The sequence below is a fragment of the Mustela erminea genome, chromosome 10, assembly GCF_009829155.1.
Source record: "Mustela erminea isolate mMusErm1 chromosome 10, mMusErm1.Pri, whole genome shotgun sequence".
Lineage (NCBI taxonomy): Eukaryota > Metazoa > Chordata > Mammalia > Carnivora > Mustelidae > Mustela > Mustela erminea.
This window is the reverse complement of record NC_045623.1, coordinates 70,057,008-70,072,444: the sequence shown is the minus strand read 5'-3', so window position 1 is coordinate 70,072,444 and position 15,437 is coordinate 70,057,008. Positions and strand designations below refer to the sequence as shown.

The following is a 15,437-nucleotide window of genomic DNA, read 5'->3' as shown; positions in this document are numbered from 1 at the left end:
CAGCGAGATTCTATGCTCGTTCTTTAAATACAGAGGGCTACAGATTTACCACTTGTTTTTCTAACAATATTGCAAAAAGGAGACCCAATGAATTACAAGATTCAGAGTTCATAAAACTAAAGCAAACCTGTCATACAGAGGACAAAGAATCTTAATGGTTCATTGTCATAACAAAGTGTTTGTCTTAAAGTAGACAAATATTCTGATATGTGGTATTTGTGATTTTTTTTTTTTACCTCTCCACATTTCTTCTTGCTCGTGAGATTTTTAATAAATATGTATTAAGAAGATCTCCGTAGGTAGGAAAGAGAGAGGGAGACGCTTAAGAAGCGTGGCATGGAATGCTGCTTGCCAGTGTCATACATTCATAAGATGTCCTTGAAGATGGAGCACAGAACAGAGATCAGGGAAATTTTGGCAGCTGCAGTTGGGAAAATAAATGGCTGTTGTGTGATTGGGCAGATCCTAAAAGCAGGCTCCTGCTCAAACCATGTAATTAAGAAAAGTGGGAGCTTTTGTCCAAGTGCAGAATGTTCATAATATCAGAGTTTGTCAGCAGGAGCTTTTAGAACGGATCAGTACTTTTCACTCCCTGATCCAGGGAACGGTTTTCTTATAAATCATCTTCTCTCCTTGCTGTCCTCCTGAAGGTTGCTGCCAGGCGATAAGGCAGACTTAGATTGTAACCTTGCTAATACACAGTGATTTAGGTGAAGGAGAGCCCGAATCACAGTCCGTTTCAAGAAATGCGATTTTTATTCGTTTGGGCTCCTATGTGTCCTCTAATGTAGGATAAGAGTGTGGCCAAGGAGAGATCCAGCAGGACAGCTCTGGGAAGGAGATGGAATAATATTTAATACTGTGACTCCAAACTGGTTTGAAGGATTCGACATTTTCTGTCACTTTTAAAAATAACTTCCTTTCAAATTATAAAAGTGCTGTATTTTCAACATAAAATAAAAAGCTTGGAAGATAAAGATAGAGACAAGTATAATCCCACACTTTATTGTTAGCATTTTTATTTTTCCCTCCTATACTGTGCATGTTTATATAATCAAGATAATCAATTTTTTAATTTCACTTTATTCTACATTTATCATATGCATTTTCTCAAGCTGTCAAACCCATTATACACATCATTTTAACAGCTGAAAATACTGGATCATAAAACTATATAATAACTTACTTAGTCATTCTCCCTTGTTGGGCCCTTAGGTTGTTTCTGTTTTTTCACTCTTTTAGATACACTTTTTATAATGTATCTTATTTTGCGTAATTTCGGTCTTCAGAATTCCAGATTCTTTTCTGAGCTTCAGAATGAATTCTTGGGTCCAAGAATCTGAACATAAGGTTCAGAAAGATTGTGTCCAATTACATTTCCACCAAGGATGATAAGAGAGACTGTTTTACTGCACCTGAAAGCTTGCCAGTTGCGAACCTTGGATTTCTATGTTCTCTGTAAACAAGGTGTCCGCAAATAATTCAAAGATACACTTCTCCCAGCCCAGGCCTGCATTCTCACCAAAACTGATATGATCGAGTCCAATTTTACGCATACCCACCTGCCTTCCCAGGGGGTGTCGAGGATGAATGGTAGCCCCAAACACCTCACTGAATTAGATGAGGGATAACATTCTCCTATTAGATCAAAAAGTCCTTTTTTCAAATGTATCCTTCTTATTAAGAAAAAGAAGAAGAAGAAAGGAAACAAAAGAAAAGGAAGAAAGAAGAAAGAAATTCAGAGAAAGAAGAAATTAAAAATAAAAGTCAAGTGTGATAAAGTAATTTTCAAATTTAAAACTGCCCTATCATAATGATGTTCAGGATTTTTTCAGTAATGAACATATGGATATAACATGAGGTTGTGTGAATTATCCATGGGTCTAATTTATCATGGCCACTTATACATAACATTGAATTACTGAAAACCGTTTTATTTCACTCAATATCTTTAGCTTCAAAATGACCCCAAATAATCTCTCTCCTTTAAATTCCACAATTGGAAGAGCCATTGGCATTATACAATTCTTAACAAAGAGAAGGTTGCCTTGTGCAGATTTTTCTAGATACTAACTCCCTCTAATCCCTTTTACTATCATCCCCATCTCCACCCAGCTTTGTTAAGAAAACAAATATAAAATTTCACAATAAAAAATATTTTATTTACATTTCTGAAGAATTTAATCTGAGTGTGCATAAGACAAATTCGGAGATGTGACCCATAATATCTGTATCATGATGTAGATATGGAATAACACATTGCTTTGTACAGCTGGATCTATGTGAGTTTGCCCACACTCTGCGTCTGGGAACCAGGCATTTTATAAATAAAAATATAATATTTATGTTTACATGAATTGTGTCATTGGCTATTCATTATGCATCAGAAGATAAGCTCAACTTAGTCAGTCTGGGGACAGTTTTACAAATGACTCATTAACGTTCTTTGTATGGAAGATGTGGGTAACCCATCTACCGTCACAACTGGTTCCCGCCGCAGCAGGTGCTCATAGTTTATGATGAGACATTTTGGTTATTTTATCCACAATAAACATTCAGAGTTTGGAAGCTTGGACGGTTGGATAGGAAAGGAATTGTTTTCCAATTGAATTTCTAATTAGGTCTAATATTTTTGCAGGAAGCCTAAGAGCTTGGCCATGAAATTGCATTTATATTGAAATGAATACATTTGCACTTTTCAGATAATGTCTTTTAAAAGGAAAGCTTATCAAAAGTTTGAAAGCATCTTTATTGGCCATTTTGGAAAAGAGAACTAAATTTAGGGCTCGGGAGGTCATGAGAGAAAGGTCTCCTCGTCTTCATAATGAACTGAGTGGTCATGCCATCCCTCAGCTCTGGAGAGTTTGCTGGAAAAGTCTGTTAAAACCAAAATACCCAGGGGTTTGACTAGGACTGGGCATACCGGAAATCATTTTAGGCCCAAACAGAAGCCCTAAAGATATAAAGGAGGCCAATATTTATTTGGGAGGGGAAATGTGTGTGATGTATTTGGGGAGGTATATTAAGAACTCAGATTTCTGTGAATTTGAAAAGAATGTCTAAGAGAAATTAAATTTTGATTATGCTTTTCATATCCATGCTGGCCCTGCTATTTTAAGTATTGATGCCTCTTGTTCTCTCCAGCGGCTGCTGATTTTTAAAAAATCCTGAATACCTCCACTGAAAATACTTTTGGCATGCCTGGTATTCCTCTCCAGTGAAGAAGATGCTGTTTCAAAGAAGTAATGCCTCAAGCTTACCTCCCTGTTATAAAGTCATTGGTCTAGGGTGTAAGCATTTAGATCTGAAACAGGACATGTCCATCAGATACCAGGACAAGTCTGCATGTATTTCATGTATGTGCTTTTTGGTAAGGAGGGAGAGTCATTAGAGAAACTCTGAAGGGAACTGCTTAATGAAAGGGGTATATGCAATTGATTTTAGTTAATTGTTTATCTTCCCTCCTCTCCCATCCTCCTAACTTGAACCCTCTAAGAGCAGGGACAAAATTATTTTTTTTTCCTGGATTCCTAGAACAATGCCTTGGTCTGTAATAGCATTCAATAAACTTGTGTTGAATGGAACACACTGGTTTAAGGATATGCCGGGAATTTATTACCGCGTAACTTCCTAGAGTAAATAGGTCTTTCAGGTTATTTGTGCATCTACCCAAAGGTACTATTAAACTGTCAGCATGTTTTCCCCAGTTAGAATTAAATATTTTTTCTAGAGCTTTCTAGTTACTCTCCAGCAGAATTACAGAAACTTGGTACAAATGGTTTTGAGAGACACGAGTGCAGTCTTCAGCCAGATTCTACTGCTCCAGGGACCTTTGTGAATCATCACCTGTAATCTGGTTTGGGGGTGTGGGTGTGGGTATATTCCCAGGTTCCCTCTTCCTAGAGTGATCAGGTCATCAATCTCAGCCCCTGCTCCTGGGCCCTATTAATAACATGTGTCTCCTTCCCAGTTGAATCATAACCAGGAAAGCATTGCATTTAGAAAAAAATATTAATCTGAAGGGATTTGAGTGAATTAAAGCCTCTTGAAGAGAAGGAGGGGAGAGTACGGATTTTATGAGCTGATGGACGAAACTTAAAAAATATGAAATTGGGGGGTTGTAATGACATTTTTAGTATCTTTCAAGGAGCAAGAAGAGAAGTGAGGAATTATTCCTAAAAATAATATCTGTCTTCAGGAACACAGAGCCTGCTATGTAATTTTCTAACTTTGGGGATTTGTTTTTCAGGCTTTCGAAAGGCGGGCGAGTTGCACTAGTCTGGGCTGCACCACCAGTGTCTGACATACTGCGTGTCAGGATTTTATAAGGGTTAAGTGGGAAATGCCTACAAAGAGAATTAGGACTTTTATTTTTGTCCTCATGAATAATTTAAATCTATTTCTTTAATGGTTCGATTCAGTGACTGCCCTTGGTAAACATTATTCTTCATGCTCTCGGGAGTGCTTGTTCTATTACATAAGGGTTAGCCTTTATACATAAATTTTCAAAAGTCCTTCCAACATGGTGAAAGAAAACACCTTTAAATACTCATTAAAATATTGAACAAAGTATGTGTGTGTGTCTCAGATGCACACACCTGAGACATGTTTGCAATCAGAACATTCTATTAACACCATTCTTGTTTCTGGGGATGCTGACATTTAGAGGGCACTGGAGGTAGAAGGGAGAGTGCTTAGGAAAGAAGCATCATACTCCTGTGACCTTCTTAGGTTCTTTTCTCTTGATCCTTTTGCTTGAATCAAGCATCATGGCCACCCCTCTGCCAGAAAACCAGAAGTTGAGGTTGGCCGTGATGGGGGTAGAAGGGCCCTGCCCTGAGCTTGTGGATGATGAATGTCAGTAGTGAATTCTAGAGTGGCACGGGTTCCTGTAACATAAAGTCGGAACCTTATATGTAGTCACAAAGTAAATCCTGAGAGTGTAAAGTAGGTTAAGATGTGTAAATGCAAGACTGTGCAGTATATTATTGGACTGCCATTTTTGTGGAAAATATTAGAGCAAGGCCACGCAGTATGGCTGACAGGATTGGTGAGGGGGCTGCAGGAGGACCTCCGATGTTGTTCTCTGGTGCCTGGGACAGTGACTGTCCTTAGTTGTGAGGAGGAGGACCAGCTCTCTAACTCTAGCCTGACTCTCCCCAAATTTGAGCAAATGAAAACCTTGTCAAGACTGAAGGACAGAGGGACCTGCGAGAAATTCATGAGAAATTCATTTCACCATGAGAAATTCATGGGGAAAAAAATATTAAAGGAGGCTTTAAATACATTTTCGGAATTTTATAGTGGTCTTGCCTAAGACACTTAAAGGGCCTTTTGGCCGCAGGACATGCTTGCGCTCTGCTCTGACGTGTAGAAACTTCAGCAGTCAGTATTTGTTTGGTTAATGAATTAATGAATTCTGAGAACAAGAAATTATATGAAAAGAATGATTTAGGGAGGAGGAGAAGTTTGGCTCTTTGATTATATTGCTACTCTTAGAATCAACTGGAGGATTTCAATCTGGAGACGAAGGATTGCCGTTCATGTACGTAAAATATGTGTGTGCATTTTTCTGGTGAGAATGAGCAAAGACATTCAACAGGTTCTCAAGGGGGTCCTTGTCAGCTGAAGATTCAGCCCCTCCTCTTGAATGAATGCCTCTTAAAATCTATATTTGAAATAATATCTAAATGTATGCCTGGCATATAATAGGTACTCAGTAAGTGTTCTGTCCTCTTTTGTTATATGTAAAATTGGGATAACTTTCGCACCTTTTTGGCTTGTACTTTACAGGGTTGTTTGAAGGATGTAGTGAACTATTGAGCATGCAAGGGCCTTCATTCATTCAATAGTTTTTAATCCAAACCTACCAATCGTCAGGCCCTGTTCTACATGCAGGAGATGCTATAATAAACAAAACAGATGTGGTCTCTGTGCTATGGAGCTCAGAGTTCAGGTCACCCTTTTTGTGACCTGTAAAATGCCAGATTCAGTAATTTATGGAGATAAACATGTCTCTGCATGTCTGTTCAAGTACATTTTTATGATATGGCCACCCCTTACTGTCTCCTTCCAGAAAAGGAAAAGTAAACCCTCATCTAAATGTCCCTGTCTGCTCTGTCACATTGTACGCTGTCCCTATACTCTTGTGTACTCTTGCGTGGAGCTAGGCTTAAGTTCCCACTTCCTGCTCTAACTGGCAGTGTCACCCTGAGCAAGTCATTTCCCCTTTCTTTTCCTCAGTTGCCTCATCATTAAAATTATGGCATTAGGCTCTGTGGTCCCTAATGTTCTCTGATATCTGTCTTGCATCTACATCATGAACTCAGTGAGGGCCAGCTCCTTATCTTTGTTGTCTCCATATCCTGAGGGCCCAACACAAGTGCTTGGCATTCTGGGGCTCTATCTCTATTCATCTAACGTTCCCAGATCTAGCCAGAATATAAATAAACCTATTTTTTAATGTGCATTTGACCTGACAAGTCCAGGAAATAGTGTAGCAGATGCCTTGGGTGGACAATAACAAGAGGTGGGATTGAGCAGATAATTAGGGATATCAGGAAGGACCCAGGATTGTGGTGATGGAGATGCTATCAAGGGCTGTTTTTTTCAGTAGCACTCTGAGAAAGATGCTAAGCCCAGCCCCTGCTTCTTACCTCCCTTCACAGAGATTAATGACCCTAAGTGGTGATCCAGCAGCTGCATGTGTGAGGCCTTCCCTCTTGCTTTTGTTGTATATTTTGCTGGGGGAAAAAAAAATTGGTGGGAGGGGTGAGGTTAATGCGTTGAGTGTGAGTAATTAGTCATTCAAACCATTGACATTTACAATGACAGGATTTGAGTGCCTACGTTATTGTGCACTGCTCTAATAGTTTATCCCTGAAATTTTCTGCCTGTATAATGTTTCTTAAAATATATCACAGAAACATAAAAGATTTAATGCAGTGCTTTGTACAACCATTAGAGTTTGACGTCAACTGAACCTCCTCAGTGCTCTATCCTGGATGCTCACTGTAATTCTGTTCTTAATTATGCCATTCAGAAGAGAGAAGGAGGGCAAGTCAGGGGTTTGGAACCTGGTCAGCTGCAAAGTCGGCCATGTGACCCACACAGACTGTTTCATGAAAGTACATAGGCACACTTGAGTAACTGATATATTTATTTGCAGTGAAAATTGTGCTGTTAGAATATCAAAAGCCTGGAGAAGGAAGTGTTCTGATCTTGCTGAGCCAGCCTCTGTGCTTATTGGAGGGTATGGATTACCTCTGGTTTGCTTCCTATGTTGAGATTACAGGTGTCCTTTCTTTACGATGTATCATGTAACCTTAAAATATTATAGTTTCATTTTCTTGAGTTTGATATAGTTAGATCTTGGCAATTTCTCTTATTTTCCCAGTATGTTTTAAAATCCTCTTGATTCACTTGTGTGTCACATTACATTCTGACATTTTACATTTGTGATTCTTTCTTTAAGCCTGTCTTGTATCCAGGGATGCACCATTAAGACCAATGAGGGGTCTCATTACATGATGTATATTAACACATTTGCAAGTGTTTCTCAGCTTTAGTACATTTTTTTAAACATTTTATTTATTTATTTGACAGAGATCACAAGTAGGCAGAGAGGCAGGCAGAGAGAAAGAGAGGGAAGCAGGCTCCCTGCTGAGCAGAGAGCCTGATGTGGGGCTCTATCCCAGAACCCTGGAATCATGACCTGAGCCGAAGGCAGAGGCTTTAACCCACTGAGCCACCCAGGTGCCCCGATTTAGTACATTTTTATTGAGCAAACTCAGTGTGCATGTGTGTATTTTCATCAGTTCTTTCTGAATACACAAAACAATAACTGTAGAATGTGTTCAAGGTGAAGAGAGCTCCCCTCCCATAAGCCAAGAATGACTTGACCTAATTTATGGGTTTGGTTGGTTGAAGTAGCTCAGTACCGAACGCTGCATCTCGTGGATCATTCTTTTCAGAGGTTTGGGCCCAATTAGGGTTCAGATGGGGCTACAGATGGGGCTCAACTCCAGGAGTCAGCATAATTTAGGAAGTCCACATAAGATGTAAGGAGATGAAAGCTGGTTGGGGAACTGAAATTACCTTGCTGCAGACTTGGTACTTCCTAGGCTTCTCTGGAGCAGGGAGACCTGTGAGATGTTCACATGGATGAGGTCTGGCTTTCGCAACACACGTCTGTGAGGCAGGCATCCAGTGAACGAAAAAGATGAACCCGGCTCTCAGGTGATCTTTAGTTGTCTTGGTCCCATAAAATCTCAGCATGCTTAGGTATGATTTACAGTCTTCTTCATACTCCATCATTAATGCCCCCAAAGCTGCCTCAGTGCAGGATATTTTCTAGGTGTTTGTGGGGCAGCCTTAACAAGGGTAACCTGAGAAAGATGAAGAGCCAGGAATGTGTTCTCAAGATTGTGGGGCTGGCTTGTTTGCCACCACGTCAAAAGGAGGCAGTGTGTAGCCCTGTGGTTCTGCCAGCCCGCCTCCTGAACTGAATAAAGTCTGTTTTTAAGTTCCTTATCAAGTTGGCAGTGCTCCTTGTGTTTGTTGCCTGGACACCTGACTGAGTGAAGCAGTGAGACAACACTGCAAATGGAGACGCAGCTCAGACCCAGGAGGCCCAACGGTGGGGCAGAGCAGAAACCTGCCTCCCCACTAGGAGTTGTGATGATGCTCTACGACATCATCTCCATTAGCATGTGCCTCCCTTGGGCACATCTCCCTCGTGTTTTCCTGGACAGAGCAGCAGAATAGGCTTTGTTTGGATACAGCTTCTATCAATGCTGAGAAGAGCTTGATCTAAGATTCTTCTCAGAAAACCTTTGTTTTCTCCTTGCTGTCTGGACCAGCCTTCCAGAATCTCACAGTTGACCTGAATCCAAGAAGTTCTGATGATGTGGTAAGCAGAGCCACTTAAGTTACTTACATGATGATAAAGAATCTTAGAAGCTTCTCACCTTCCTCAGTCTGCCTTATTCCCCTGACTCCTCTTGAGACTTCTTTTTGTTTTGTTTGTTTCATTTCCCATTCGTGATCATTCAGAAAAGGAAACAATTAGAGGAACACCTACATAGGGCATGATGAAGAATAATAGTTGTGATGCCTCCAGGCATTCATTCTGAAGAGAAACCTGCATGTGAGGCTTTATTCCAATTACAAAGAGGAAACTGAGGTAGAATATTCAAGTCACCTGCCTGAGATTACATAGCTAAGAAGTGGTAGGGCTAGTCTTAAGTCAGCTGCTGCCATGACTAAAAACCTACTCCCTTTTTACTTTATTACTTCTACTTCAGTGAGAAAATAAGCAAAAAACCCACCAAAATAAACCCCCCAAAATCTCTGAGTATTGATGAGGTCGTGCAGCAACTGGAACTTTGATACGCTGCTGGTGGGAGTGTAAGTTGGTGCCACCATTTAAAAGAGATACTGACAGTGTCTACTGCGCAGAACGGACATATACTCTGACCTGAAAATAGGTTCCCAGGAATACTCCCAACAGAAATGTGTGTTTATGTAAATCATGAGACATGTGTAATGCTCAGAGCAGCTTTATCTATAATAGTTAAAAACCAAAAACGACTGAAATGTTTATCAACAGAAGTGGTAAATAAAATGAGATAGTTTCATAATTTCACAAAGGAATTCTCTACAGCAGTGGAGAAGTAAAACCTACCACTATATCTAATGACACGGATGACACCCAGACATAATGTGTGAAAAGACATAAAAGAGTACATATTGTGTGATTCCATGTATATAAAGTTCAAAAGCAAATAAAACTAATCTATGGATTGTAAGTCAGTTACCTTGGGGGTTGGGTTGCGGTGGTGAGAATGATGGCGGTAGGGACACAAGAAAGGCTTCTGGGATGCTAGTCATGTTCTAGATCATGGTCTGAAGGTGAACACTCAGGTGTGAATCGTGTTCTCTTTGTAAATATTCTTTGAGTTGTACCTTTAAGGTTTACATGCTTAACTACATGTATATATTAAAGTGCTTGTCCCCCCAAAATTCTCTCAGCAGCCAAATGGTGATAATAATGGAAGTTGCTAGTTGTCAGATGTCTGCTAAACCTTGCTTTCCACGTCTATGAGATGTAGAGAATATTACGATATGCCTCATTGCCTTTTTGTGAGGACTCAGTGAGAGAAGTCACGTCAGACAATTGGTGGAGTGACTTTAATAAATATCAGTAATGACGAATTACATTCCCGCCACTATTCAGGTGCTTTCTATGCCTCATGTCACCACCTTGCAAGACAGGTGGCATTGTTCCCATTTTTCAAATGAGGAAAACTAAGGCTTCTAGAGTTTCAGTCACTTCCCCCAAGGTCATACAGCTGGTGAATGGCAGAGCATGATTCCATTTCCAAAGAACTGGTCAAGGTCAGAGGCGACAGAAGTCCTATCATGAAGGACAAATAAGAAATGTGATAGGATAGAGTGCAAAAGTGGGATCCTGGGCTACATTTGGGGCCAGGGAACCTGGGTACAGGCCCAGACTCTGCCCCAGTTTCCCATGATGACAGAATTCACTGGATGTCTCTGGAATTCATCTCAAACATGAGAGTTTTGAACTAGATTTTATTTCCTTAAGTGCCTCCTGGCTCTGCAGTTTTATAATTCTCTATGTTTGTCATGCCACACAGGACCTCTTTATAACCAGGCCCCATGAGCTTACATCCGTTTTCCATATAGAATGTATTATGTATTATGTATTCTAGCTTCATCTTCTCAGTACTTTCCCTGAATCCCATCCTGTAAAGCAGGGCTAATTGCTCCTCTCCTGTATGCCCACAGTCCTCCTGGGAGCCATTTACCTATCTTTGTCCTCAGTAGGCTGTAAGCTCCTTGAGGGTAGAGACTGAGATTTATTCATCTCTTTTTTCTTCCCATGCATGCTGCCTAGAACAGTTCACACATTTGTGGAAATCTTTGTTTAATTAACTATTTGAATCCAAATTTAATTTAAATTTAAACTGTTTACTTTTCCAGTAAAGTGTGAGAGGATAGCCTTGGGCTGTGCTGGACCTAAGGTAGGACCTAGAGAGAGCTCTACCTTTATATCTTTCATTTTATTTGAGGTCCAGGAGAAGCAGTCACAGAGTGGCTAAGGAGAAAAATCATTAGATGACTTTGTAGCTCCCCAGCATGTGCTTATGAAATCTGAAGTTTGATCAGTGCTTAAGCATCGGTGAAAATCTAAACCCTTCCCATATGGAACGGCCCCACTTAATTTAATGTCATTTTACTTTATGAGATAGTTAATAAACAGGTACTGTATTTGATCTTGTGAGCGTAGCCCTCTATATTTAGTTTTTCAGCTTTAATGGAACTATAATTTTAATCATGATTATTACTTTACATTTTAATTATAATTTGGTGTGGCTTAAGTATACATTTCTGAGAGTGATTGTGTAATGAAAACAGGAATTAGCTTTTCATTAACAAAATAATGGGAGAGTTCCCACTGCATTCTAGTCTGTGTTCAAAATCCATGGGCTGGCCTAAAAATAGCAAGGGGAGTTTAACATTTTGGTTAAAAACATGCTTCTAAATTGGCTGTGTTCACAACCCAGTCTCTTTTGCTCCATCTTGCTTTATCTTGTTCTCTTTCTTTTCAAAACATAAAATAAAATAAAATCTTGAAAGAGACTTTACTTGTGTCTTTAAATTTCATGAGGCTTATTTTTATTATTTTTATTTTTATTTAGATAATTAGCACCATGGAGCCACAGGTGTCAAATGGCCCGACATCCAATACAAGCAATGGACCCTCCAGCAACAATAGAAACTGTCCTTCTCCCATGCAGACAGGAGCAGCCACAGATGACAGCAAAACCAACCTCATAGTCAACTATTTACCCCAGAACATGACCCAGGAGGAATTCAGGAGTCTCTTTGGGAGCATTGGTGAAATAGAATCCTGCAAACTCGTGAGAGACAAAATTACAGGTATGCTCTTCTTCAATATTCAAGGCTTAGGCTTAGTAGCTGCATTGTTCCATTAGATGTTCAGAACTTAGCAGAAATGCACACAGATGGTGAATGCATCTGAGTGTCTGCAGTGTGTATCCTGCATTCAAGGATGGCATGGGTACACAGTCATAAACTCACCCATGCGTGTACTCTACATAAAACCAGATTGCAGATTGGGAGGACTGGGAAGCAAATGAGGATGTTGGAACTTCCTTGAGCTTTCCTTTTTGTGAAATAACCCTTTGGTTTTATCCCCTTTTATTCTGAATCAGCCACCCCTTCCCTTTGTTCTATAGTTCTCCGCTCTGCCCTCTGCCCTCGCTGTCCTCCACACTAGTTTTTATCTCTTCCTTTCTTCTCAAGCATTTGGTTTGTGTGTGTCCAGTGTTCTCCCATGTGTCTGAGACAGTGTTTTAAAGGGGGGCCATGGTGAGCTTTGGAAGGAGATCACAACAATCCGTTGTCCCTGGGGAGAGATAGTCTCTAAGGAGAGCAGATTATTCTGGAATAAAACTACTCCACAGGAAGAAGGAAAAGCTTAATGAGGATCTGCAGTTGAGGTATTTTATTTCATATCGTTTGGTTTGGTTTTGAAGATACTCTTGGAGAAGGCAGAGACTTTTTACTGGAAAGTAAAACAATACCTGATCAACTTCAGTACTTGAAATTTTTAGCTTCTGATTTTTTTCCAAATCGACAACTATTTGTTGAGGACCTCATGTTCGCCAGACACTATAATTCTTTGTGGTAACGTTTCCGTGTAATCTTTTTGGAAGTGAGAATATTTCCTCAGATGACTGACAGCTACATCACAACAGCAATGCAACCGCTGCGCCATGGCGCTCTGCTCCCAAAATCATTCGCCCTCAGCTGAGTATTTGGCGTTTTCCAGGACTGACTTTTGTATCCCTTTTGCTGGACAGATTAGGTGACAAGTAACTGGCCTATCTTAGAAAAAAGAAATTCTGTCATTAAAATAGGAAGATACATCGCCTTCATTTTCAGTAGGGGAATCTGTGTGTGTTGCTCTATGTGTCCTCCAGTTCTTCTGCTTCACGTGCAAATCTGTCTCCCAAATAAATTAAATTACTTTGCAAAATCATAAAACTAAAATGACTGTAGGAAATAAAAGTCACATAACCCTCCAAATATAATTTCCTCATCTATAAAGTTGGAAAAGAATATTGATCTCAAAAGGCTTAATTGTGAGGCTGAAATGAGAGACTAGATATATATAGGACCACCTAGCATGGTTCCTCGTGCCCAGTGGTCCCTCGGTAAATGGGAGACGTTATTATTACAGATACAGGTAGTAGGTTACAAGGAGAGCGGCTGAACAGAGACGTTTTACCAAGGTTTCCAAATAGGGCCAGGGCTTAGAGGATCTTATCTGAGTACGCTGGATCATCCATCCTTTAACAGAATTGCCTGCACTCTCAGAAAGCCAATGTTTAGATTTCTGAATAATCTTTATATAATAGGATGATAATTCAAACAAAATTAAAACCAGTTAACCATATGATTCTTCCTCCCACTCCTGTATAGAAAATGTATTTTTGGTGGAGCCTTACCTCCTAAATAGGGACTCTGCCAGCTATATTAGTGAATGTTATTAATCACCTTTTCAAAAGAATTCCCTTAGAACTGTAGTGAGATTTTTGAAAAGTACTGATTCATGGTGTTGTTCCTTGTTTTCTAAAGACACATGTTTAAACAAGCAGATTCCTTTACTGAAAGAATGCTAATTTGGTAGTTCACCGAGTGGATTTGAATAGGAGTGACAGCTTCGAAGACAGCCTTTAATTTGGTATACAAAACCAAAATTGTCAACTTTGGTTTGTTTAGCACCCTCTCCAGCACAAGCAGAGACATACAGTAGCATCTGAGCTTAAAGAAGAAGCTTATGGGTTGAAAGCAGAACGATAATTCAGGCATAAATTTATAATTATGCATTTTTAAAATTTCAGGCAAAAAAATTTTTTTTTTATTTGCAGAGAACTTATGGGAACGAGGCAAGGAAATATAGAGAGACCAGAGATATTTGCCCTCATTTGGTAGCAGTGTTTAATAAAAGTAGAACTTGTGGTTGTAAAGAGCGCTTATTAAATTCTTCATTTACACTACCTAATTAATTCTAGCATTTTAAATTAACAGTGAAACTGGTCCCTGCTGTACCATTCCATAGATGCAGCATATTTCCTCCATCCACCAGTTGTTCAGGTTTAATTGACTACGCTAAAAGTCAGAGAAGGAGGGAGAGATAGGGCTGTGGGGAGGTGGGGAAGGAGTGAGAATTGCTCTAATGGAAGACCCTCTGAGGCCTACATTTGGTGGTAAGGGATAACACAGGCTGGGAGAGGTGAGGTGTAACGCCAGCCAAGTTGAAAGGCTGCTGCTGGTGGTTCAGAAGTCAGGGTGAATGACATCATAGGTATTTTTGTTGCCCTGATTTTTAACATCCCAGTCCCCACTTTTCCTCCAACACCTCCTACAGATCTCAATACATCTCGATCCTGTGAAGTTTACAAGGAGTTCTAAATATCTAGTGGGAGGATTGGGGGGTGGGAAGTGGCGAAGAGATAAGAATTCAAGATTAAGATTTTCCAGCCCCAGACACTCCCCAAGAGAATGGATTCCCTTAGAAGGTACCGGCTTGTCAAATTAAGAGAAAGAGAGACACTGAGAGGAAGAGGAGAGAGAGACTTGTTGTGGATGGTGTTGCGTGTAGACTAGGTTCCCGCCTGGCTGTGGGTTATCAATGAATGGTCCATTTGAGAACACATAGAGGGAATTTGGGCATGGACCTAAATGTTTGGTGCTGAGGACATGATTGCTATCATTTATAAAGTAGTTAGTCTATGCTAGATACTTGCTAAGCGCTGAACTTACCTTATTTGATGTAACACTGAGAACAACCTCCATCTTCTTAGATGAGGACGCTGAAACTGTGTGAGGTCAAGTAACTTCTCCCAGCAGCACAGGTATTACCAGGTGGTGGAGCTGGGGTTCACCCCCAGACTGCAAAAGCATGATCTTATGGGGAGGTATGAGCAGGATGCCCCTGCGGGTGTTGAGGGAAGACCCCTGCCTAAGCCTCACCCCATAACCCAGTGAAACACTGTGAGCATCTGAGTAGCAGTTGCTGGCCACCCTCTGGAGATTCTACCTAATGCACCATGGCTTTCAACTAGACTCCTGTGTATAACAGGAGGCAAAGATAACAATATTTATCATCCTCTGGGGATACAACTCAGCCTTCAGAGTAGAACCAAATTTACTGAAAGTGCCAGGTTTGAGATTCTGTTATAGTGCTTTTGGACATCTCTGTTACTTATCTTCTCAGAAATATTAGATTTTCTTTTTCCAATTGGGAAAGGACACTTATCAGGATAATCTAGGCATCAGGGAGAGAAAACATATCTCCCAAGTTGCTTTTGTGTGCAGCT

At 40.2% G+C, this 15,437-nt stretch overlaps 1 protein-coding gene across 7 annotated transcripts in view; it reads left to right on the top strand.

Moving 5' to 3' along the window:
- The window catches only part of ELAVL4 (ELAV like RNA binding protein 4), a 149,904-nt gene that overhangs the window by 86,482 nt on the left and 47,985 nt on the right, over positions 1 to 15,437 (top strand). For 5 of the 7 annotated variants that reach the window (XM_032302769.1, XM_032302766.1, XM_032302771.1 and 2 more), the window contains exon 2: positions 11,727 to 11,967. In XM_032302769.1, the coding sequence (XP_032158660.1) occupies positions 11,727 to 11,967 (241 nt within the window). Of the gene's footprint in view, positions 1 to 8,861; positions 8,912 to 11,726; positions 11,968 to 15,437 lie in introns of all 7 variants that reach the window. The other 2 variants (XM_032302773.1, XM_032302772.1) reach the window with 1 other exon arrangement.